This window comes from Strongylocentrotus purpuratus, unplaced genomic scaffold (genome assembly GCF_000002235.5).
Source record: "Strongylocentrotus purpuratus isolate Spur 01 unplaced genomic scaffold, Spur_5.0 spur5_scaffold_2, whole genome shotgun sequence".
Classification (NCBI taxonomy): Eukaryota; Metazoa; Echinodermata; class Echinoidea; order Camarodonta; family Strongylocentrotidae; genus Strongylocentrotus; species Strongylocentrotus purpuratus.
Window position 1 is genome coordinate 14,076,811 of NW_022145605.1, and position 10,000 is coordinate 14,086,810.

The 10,000-nt window shown below is 39.1% G+C and overlaps 1 protein-coding gene across 1 annotated transcript in view; it reads right to left on the reverse strand.

Annotated features, from left to right (window-relative positions):
* Window positions 1-454: 454 nt before the first annotated feature.
* Window positions 455-10,000, reverse strand: part of LOC115926388 (hydroxyacid oxidase 1-like) — a 10,211-nt gene continuing 665 nt past the window's right edge. Inside the window, exons 2-7 of the mRNA XM_030991060.1 lie at window positions 6,557-6,708; window positions 5,035-5,308; window positions 4,125-4,297; window positions 2,008-2,099; window positions 1,136-1,297; window positions 455-577 (exon numbers count right to left, since the gene is read on the reverse strand). Of these exons, the coding sequence (XP_030846920.1) occupies window positions 455-577; window positions 1,136-1,297; window positions 2,008-2,099; window positions 4,125-4,297; window positions 5,035-5,308; window positions 6,557-6,708 (976 nt within the window). The remainder of the gene's footprint in view (window positions 578-1,135; window positions 1,298-2,007; window positions 2,100-4,124; window positions 4,298-5,034; window positions 5,309-6,556; window positions 6,709-10,000) is intronic.

The window sequence follows — 10,000 nt, forward strand, 5'->3', positions numbered from 1 at the left end:
CCCCCCCCCCCCCCCCCCCCCCCCCCCCCCCCCCCCCCCCCCCCCCCCCCCCCCCCCCCCCCGCTTATTCAGCGGTCGGCTGAGTCGTTGCGATTTTTTTGGACAAAAAAAAAAAAAAAAATGTGTCCTCTTACCCCCTATTCAGCGGCTGGCTGAGTCGTTGCGAAATTTTCGGACCGATTTATAAATGTTAAAACCCCCCCCCTTGAAAAAATCCTGCGTACGCGCCTGTCATAAGGTATGTATTAACTTAAAGTGTACCAACCATCATAATATATATATGTATATATATATATATATATATATATATATAAATATATTATTTGCTCTGTATGTTAGGGGTATATTGATAATACGAGCTATATATATTACGTCTACAAAGAGATAGTGTAAGACTTAACGACAATATTAATAAACATTATCTGTCATAACATAACAGATGAAACAACAAAAGTCAACTCAATCGATTAAAAACTGATTTTGGACAGGCAGACATGGTAAACTTACCTGAAATGCCTAGAGCTGTGTCTAGTTCGAATCGTAAGATTGACAATACTTTGGTAACTCCAGCCGGACCCTGTGAAAAAGAAAAAGAATTAGAAATATGAAAATGTACCTAAACTATCAAGGTTTGTATATGTGCCGGAACATAGATATATTAGCCGCGGGTATCATGCGTAAAACTGTAATAAGTATACGAGAAGCACAAGATTGCAATTAAATGAATTGTGAGTTCTAAACTCCTTACGCTACTCCATAGACTAGTCTAGGACAGTGAAAGAGTAAAGTCTGAGTAAGACCGATCGGTAGTCTCCTTGGCCGTGAGTTCTCAGCTCCTTTCATATTCACACGTTTAATACTCCCCTGACTATATACGTGTAATTCTTAGTCTGAGTAAGACCGTTCGGTCGTCTCCTGGCCCGTGAATTCTCAGCTCCTTCCATATTCCTGGCCTAGGAGTTCCCAGCTACTTACATCACAATCAAATTTCCTGCAAAGGACAATAAATTATTATACTTATTATACTTATACTTATACTTCACACGCTACTCCCCGGATTAGTCTAAGTTTAAGTCTAAGTCTCAGTAAGATCGATCGGTATAGTCTCCTGGCCCAGGAGTTCCCAGCTACTTACATCACAAGCTAGCCCCCAGAGGGCTGGTCTACCTATTAGTACTGCCCGTGCCCCCAATCCGAGAGCCTTGAGTGCATCGGTTCCTGATCGTACCCCTCCATCCATGTAAACCTCAACCCCACGACCTTTGACCGCTGACACTACTTCCTCAAGGACGTCAATCTGTGAAAAGATTAAAATGCTAATTGTACTTTCCCTTACACGAGGTTATGAACATAATTCACTTCCTTGACGGCAATGAAATTTTGAGAAATTATAGAGGATAATAGACTACCGAAGCTGTGTCATCATAAAAATCTATATTTAGAATTTCTCAATTTGTTCTTCATTTTCCAAAAGAGCATACAAAATAATGTCCGAATGTCGTAAACCAATTGAATATGTTAAGTATTGGCTGAGATATGACCATCTAAATAAATATATGTCCTATGGGAACTCAGTGTTATAGTGCTCTGGTTCCTAATGTTATGAACCGTTTTCGACATTCAGACATTATTTTTGATGCTCTTTCGGAAAAGAAAGAAAAAATTGAGAAATTCTAAAAATAGATTTTTGATGACGTCACACTTCACCACTCTATTACGGTGAGATTTTACGGTAAGATAGATGGCGGGAAAGCCCTCTTTCGTGGTGTAGGATTGAAGGGTGCATTAACAACAAAAACAACTTTAGAGGTAAAAGGAAGCTTCCCATAGTACTTCTGTTGATTTCATAAACTTTCTGGGAATACCTTTTTGGCCCACATCACCTTTCCCCCTGCCGAATAGGCACAAGGGGAAATAACTTTCCTATCGAATGAATGCCCCATCAAAAGTCTTACTAACATGTTTTCATTCCATAAAAATGCCAAAAAAGCAACATTCGTTTAATACCGGAGCAGGTACTCCATCCATGTGCCTTCCACCGTGAGCTGATACAATGATTCCAGAGACTCCGGCATCAGCCGCTTCCATCGCAGCCTCGCCTGTAACGAGAATCAAGAAGTTATGGGAGGAGATATTCTAAACATCATCGCAAATACCAACTCACAAGAGCAATTTCAATACCCAACTGTTAATCCCGAAGAAATCATGTATTGATTACATACTGTCCATAACAGCGATGTAGAGGGCTTTTGGAATTGTCATAGGATGATTTTAAGTATTTACGACTCTGTTTCTATCAGAGCTTACAAGAGACTGAAAGCTGCATCAGCCTTATCCAGAGGCAAAATATTATACACAGATATGTTTAGATCCAGGAGAAAGTAGTCCATCTAAGTGTCTTCCGCCGATGACTGCGGAGCGTTCGTCATCGATCGCTTCTCTTGAAAACGACTGTGTCTCAAATAATGATTCCAGAGGCTGGAAGCGGTTTCAGCCGTATCCACAGACAAGAGAGACATACATAGATATAGTTAGATACAAGGGTAGCTAGTCTATCTGCGTATCTTGCATCGATGGTTTCGAGTAGTTCATCACCACTCGCCTCTCTTTGAATCTCATCGTGAAACAACAGTCTTGATAGAGACGTTTAAATACCGATGTAGTTACTCCATCCATTTATTTTCCAGTGCCCTGTTTCATAAAGTCTGTAACCAAAACAAAGTATCTCACAACCAATCAAATGCAAGGATTTCAGTAGCTTATAACAGTTATTCTAGCTTATTACTGATAACATCATCATCGTCATTATCACCAAAGTCAGCAATATCCATCTTACGAGGGGTTACTGACTTTTGCGCCAAGATGACACTTCCTCCCTCCACTTCTTCCTATCTCAAGCATCCTCCTCATTGAGACCAACCTAACTGATTTTTTTTTGTTCACCTTATCTTTTCACCAGTGGCAGCGATCCCGGGGGAACGGGGGACACGTCCCCCCGTCGTTCCTCTCGGAAAATTAGAAAAAGCGCCAAATAACAATGTTTAGCACATACTGACTAAAGACTGCAACAGATTTTTATGCTCAGGAGGGCCAAAGAGTGCAGCGTTTAGACGTATACAATTGCAAAAATCTTCTCGCTCGGTCGCTACGCTCCTTCGCATAACATCCTTCAAAATGTACGAGTAAATATTGTAGAAAATCTGTATTTCGTTGGTATCACGTAAGCACAGTTTACACTGTACGTTTACAAGATTAAGAGTTATAGTAATAGTGTAATAGTGACGTAATAGTAACAAAAATGAACATTCCGCTGCCTGCCTGGTTATAGTCACTTCCGTCGCCTTCGCCCCTCTATGCTCGTTCACTATATGCCCCTCGTCCCTCGCATTTCGTCCCCCCGGTCATGAAAAGAAATCGCCTGCTTTTCACCCCAAAATGGTTTTCCTTTCCGTTTTATACCACCCACTTCAAGATCCCACGCTCTTTTCACAATCCTTCATCTACCCTTCTCATGAACACATGACACATCCATCTCAATCCACTTCTCTGTGCCACTTCCACCACGTGTTAAAGTAATATCATCAAACTTTAGCTAAAGCTCTGTGTTCTTTACCAGTAAGAATACCCTTTTTACGAATACCCCCCCCCCAGTCAACTACCCCCTAAAAAAACTACCCCCTAGGACAACTACCCCCGGGCAACTACCCCTAGGCAACTACTCCCATACAACTACCCCCTAGGACAACTTCCCCTAGCACAACTTCCCCCGGACAACTACCCCCTTTGAAAAATACCCCCAGGACAACTACCCCCAGACAACTACCCCCTAGGATAGATGTACTAGAGGATGGTTGTCGTTGGGGGTAATTGTCTGGGGGTAGTTGTCCGGGGGGTAGTTGTCCGGGCGTAGCTGTCCTAGGGGGTAGATGTGCGACGGGGTAGTTGCCTGGGGGTAGTTGTCTGGGGGTGGTTATCCGGGGGATGGATGTCCAGGGGGTAGGTGTCCCAGAATCTCCCTTGTCAACACATGATCACACATCCATCTCAATCCACTTCTCTTTTCCACTTCCATTACGTGTTCAAGTAATATCATCAAACTTTAGCGAAAGTTCGGTATTCCTTACCTGTAAGAATACCCTTTAGCACGATTGGAAGTGACGTAATCGACTTGAGCCATCTGATATCATCCCATGTTTTGGGTGAATTGAACTGCTGCGCCAGGTAATGACGTAGGTTGACGTCACCAGAGCGGATGGCATCATGCACTTCTGGTATGTCTATGGCTAGATTCGTTGGTCTGTAAGATAAATCAAGATGGGTGATCACGATAAATGTTTCGTAAAGAAACGTGAAAATGAAGGTCTTGGCGAATTTAAATCGTGAATAAGAAAACATGTTGTACATTAAATTTCCAATTAATTAAATCAAACGATTATTGTCCGAGTTTTTCGGAAAGCAAACCCCTTCATACGTCAAAGAATTTTTATGATTTTTTTTTTTGTGCATAATAAATTATTGTCATCTAATAAAAGGACGTCACAGTGCAGTTCCTTGCCTTATAAGGACGTCACAAGTAGCAGTCCACTATGTCGACGTGCAAATCTAAAAGGCCCTACTGACTCCTCGTCTGCAACGCTCATTATTTTGAAGCCCATAATGTACACGAGACGTTATTCCACTACGCGAAAAGGCGTCAATATAGATTGTTTAATACAATACAATTCATGACACTATGACAATACACTATGAGCAAGAGGCTTTATCCAGACATTGACGGATGCGCCTGAGGTATCGATCAAACCAGTAGTGTATTATACGTACGCATTGGTTTGTTTGGATTGTTGTTGCGCTAATTTTGTTGACCTGGTTGCGACTGTGCTTAGAAATGGCGCCTGGACCTGTTTTCTGCGTTTATATAACCGAATGTGCTTGGAGTATGCTGCAGTGGAAATAGTGTCTAGTGTGTGACATGGACCTTAAAACTATCCAGTCGATCTCTAGCATAGCTTAACAGACAATCCAGAATAATAGTACCTCAGGCTTGGATCGTAATAGTATTTCGATGCTGAAGTTGCATGCGAAGATCTGAAGAATGAATAGTCTCCCCACAGAGGTAAATCGACGGTGAGAACGATAGCTTTGAATCCTTCTCTCTCGGCTTCCTTTACAACGTGTTCGGCGAACCGTCGATCTTTGAAGAGATATAGCTGCATCCATCGTAACCCACCTGGGGCTGCCCGCCTAACCTCAGCGATGGATACGCTAGCAAATGATGACATTATGAATAAGGTTTCAGCTTCCGCAGTTCCTGGTGAATAATTTGACATTAGCACGGATAACCGAGTTAATAGCTATATAATCATTATCACTGTTAACATTTTTTTCAGAAGGAAGCTTCCTTTTTAAAATGGAATAGTCTGATGAGGAGATATCACTGTCATAGTGCTCGATGCATACCAGGGCCCCGTCTTACAAGGAGTTACGATTGATCCAAATCAATCGCAAGTTTGCAGTCTCCGGCAGTCGATCTCCTATCTCTTATGTACATAGTAACGATTGATATCAATCGCAAATAGGTTGCGATTGATATCAACTCTTTGTAAGACGGGGCCCATGCAGCTACCCATTTATTTCACCTTTGTCTAGAGTGGCAAATATATATAAATTTCCTATCAAATGACTTTAGTGCTGTGACAGGGATTCGAACCCCGTACCTTGTGTTTCACAGGTCCGTATTAAAGGAGCTACACAAAGAAAATTCACTAAAAACTCATAATTAGAACAAATTACATATGGATGGAAAGATTTTCTCTTGAAAAACACGAACAATTTGCTGAGAAATCATATAGATATCATGGAAAGGCGTAAAATGCAATTCTTCAAGACCCTCCTTAGACCCCCGAACGCCCCTGAACGTAAGTGAAACACACAAGCGTAGCGAGCTCTGAATTGTGACGTCACACACTGGACGAACAGATCAGTGCCGTGTAGCAGTATGCAGCTAGCCAGCCGTGTCTCGTATGTGACGTCACAAATATTGACGCTCTACAAAGGACCGCTGAAGGCAGAAAATCTGGATCTCAAAACTAACATTTTTGAGAGTTGATTACTGCGGGCCCCAAACATATTTTGAAGAGAAGAGTTGTCGATTTGATCGGCAAGGCTTCCCCTTCGCAATGATATGAGTTTTGCATCAATTGAAAACACTTTTGATTCTTCGATCGTGTGGTTAATTTAAATGTAAGTAATAGGCCATTTTCGTAATGTATTCAACTTTGATGCACACATTTTGAAGTGCCTTATTACAAACTATTTCATTCACCTGTCACAAACAATTGAATGTAAAACGTGATGTTTAAATAGGTAGAACAAATGAGCAAAATTGTTTGTCCTACCTAGTAACAATTAATGTATGCAACTCGCATTCCGACTATCGAAAAAAAAAAACAATTATCCATAGCAGGTGAATGACATAATTTGTAGCGTGTCACTTAACAAAGATTTATGCATTAAATTTGATTACATTACAAAAATGGTCTTCCGACTCTAAACGAACCTTTAGCCGATGCTGCTTCGGCGTCTGGATGGGCGAATTGTTGTGCTGCCGTTGGCGCAACGCAGATGGGCATGCTGATTGGTTGACCTAACACCGTCGTAGACAGAGAACGCTGCGTGATGTCACGGAGGATACGAGGACGAATCACGTAGCTAGAATGGACGAGAGGTGATCAGATATACAGGGTGAGTCAGAAAAAATGTCCCACTTTTTAAAAGTTGTACTGTTGGAAGTATGAATATTTAATTATGGGTTTAATGATATGTCTTGATAGAGTTATCCTACCAGTACATTTAGGTACCATTTTCATTTGAATCCCTTCACGCATGACTGAACATCAGACAATCTTTACAAGACTGCCATAATTGTCTTGCGCCTCACTCTAAACCCCGCGCATGGTTTTATTTTGATGACAAATGCAGCGATACAAAAATAAAGGAATCTGTCGCTTGTAAACAAAAAAAGACCCCATTGTATATTCAGCTGCACACACCGCGGTATGTTCGGCATTTCAAGAGGGAACAAATGCCGTCCTTAATATCATTCCGGGGGGTTTTCAATTTGAAAGTCTGATCTCTTTGATTGTTAATTAACCCCTATCCTGTGTATTTACAAGCAAAAGATTTTAGTTATCAGAATCGGGTCATATCCCCTTTTGAATGGTTTGACATGCCATTACATTTATATACACTAAACTCATTATAATTTGACAAATAATAGCTGTGCAATTATGTTCATTCTTTATGGAATGTCGTCTGCTTGGGCAGTATTGGTCAATATAGTGACGTCATTAAAACATCGTTATTTTTCCGGCGAATCTCTCGTATATCCCAGCTGCTAGGGTGGTGATTGTATTTGTATTTTTATAAATCACCCGATATGTAGTTGACCTAAAACTTGTACGATGGTCATCTGTTAGCTCACCAGTTTCTAGTGATACATTAGTTGACATATTTTGTGATTTTCTTTGAATTTCACCTTTAAGAAACAAAGTTATGGCTATCAAATCGGTTTTAATTAAGCTCAGCTTTTCGGATATTCGCAAAACGTGGTCTCACAGTTATTCGCTGATCTAAGCTTTGTTCATACATGAGGTACCAAACAACCCGAAAAAAGGGTAGGCCTATATTATATCATATCATATTATATTATATCATATTACATTAAGTTATATAGCATATTGTGTTACAATTTTTATTTTATATTATATTGTACTTTATTAAAACGTCAATCTTTCATTGGAAACAGGAAATTTCCCTGATCAAATGAAAATTGGTAAAGTCACTCCACTGTTTAAAAAAGGTAATAAACATGATACAGGGAATTATAGACTCATTTCTGATTGACCAGTTTTCTAGAAACGCATGACATTTTATATCATCATCAGTACGGATTTAGACGAATGTATAGCATAATAGCACTAAATTACCAGTAATTAATCTTATGAATACGGTATTGAAAAGTATATAAAAAAAAACGAAGGATGTGTTACGCTTGGTGTGTTTCTTGACTTTCAAAAGGCTTTTGACACAATAAACCATAACATATTATTTGAAAAGCTATCATATTATGGCATCCGAGGACATGCACTGAAATGGCTCGAAAGCTATCTTAGTGACAGAATGCAGTATGTGAAATACAAAGAGTCATCATCAAAAAGTAGATATATCAAATGAAGTGTACCAAAAGGTTTTATCTTAGGACCAACTCTGTTTTTAATCTATATAATTGACAAGCCAATAGTGACAAATTATTTCAATTTCAGACTATTTGCAGATGATTCTAATATTTTTCATACTTTTCCCAAAGGTGTAGATCAAATAGATGAGTCTGATGTAAATGAAAATCCAAATTCAATACAGAATTGGTGCACTGCAAATAAGCTGACTATCAATGCGTCAAAAACAATTTCATCTACTTTAGTAGCTGTAGAAGAAAGGCCGTGCTTAGAGGGAGATTAAAATATCTGAGGCAGAATTAATAGAAGTGGAGGAAGCAACACTTGTTGGCATTACCATTGACAGACATTCAACATGAAATTCACATATAAAATCTGTTAATGACTATAAACGGAGAAAGGTCGGTATCCTCTTTAAATTACGGCTCTTTGTCCCTAAACATATATTGATACTGTTGTATAAAGCTCTGATACAGCCACATATTATATATGGCATCGAGGTTTAGGGTAGTATTTATAAATCACAGTTGAATTGTATATTTTATACTTAAAAGCTGGCTGTATGTGCTATAAATTTCAAGCCACATCGTTCTCATACTAATGCACTGTTTCATTACCTCAAATTGTTGAATGTTTTTAAATTGCATAAATTATTTATTTGTACTTTTGTGTTTGATTTGATAAATGAACGATTACCTCATTCCTTAAAACATTATTACAGTATGATACAACATGCATATTCCATAAGACAAAAAACGGGTCGACAATTACGTCTTCCTTTATTAAATACAGACGAAGGAAAGTTTTCTGTTTGTAATTTTTGGAATATGCTTCCTACTGATCTAAGAATTGAGAGATTAAGCACCTCTTTTCGTAAAAAAAACTTTCAAAATTACTCTTGGGTAAGAACCAAGAATTATAACCTCGTAATAACATAGATGTAAATAGCAACTAATCTCGGTTTTTTTTAATTGTAATATTATACACAAATCTTATTTATAGGATTCAATTGTGGTGAATAAATTCAAATTTAAATTAAATTCAAATTCAAATTATATAATCATTCCGTAATAACCCATTATAACTATAAATTGGCACAACAATTGATAACAGGCATGCGCTGGGATCTTCCTTGCTCGCGGTTTATTTTTGTTCACACTCGCTTTATTGGCAGCTTACTATGATCGATAGGCCTATATCTGAGGGTTGTCGTGGAGCTAATCAAAGCCGTAAATGTATAATTCTACAAAGTCATTGTGCATTGCACGAAGCAATCATTCCCTCAATCGGTGTCTATTGTTTTGTGCAAAAATGCTCGTGTGGCATACGAGAGACCGTGCGAAGAAAGCTGCATGAACCCTTCAAGCGCTATCATTAATAGTAGATATAAAGATGCTGCATCCCCCCCGGAAATATTTTAGGAAGGGAAAATTACCCCCTTTTTACCCCCTTTTACCCCCTTCATAAACAGTGCCCTTTGCAGCGTAAATGTGTAACGACATAGGTAAATGAACTTTGGCATTGTTTGTTGTCGGTTAACAATAATTTTGTGACTATTATATGGTATATCCTTGGCGCAGTACATGATAAGCTACAAAATAGACTATTTACTTGTTATGTTTGCCTAACGCACCGACTGCAGGTCAACCAGCGCCTGTATATGAACTATATTATACAGGGGTTTTAACATCATGATAGTCCCGTTCGTTTCAGGTCACATGATTTTGCTATTATACCTAAATATTCAAGAATTTGTAACGTTTCTC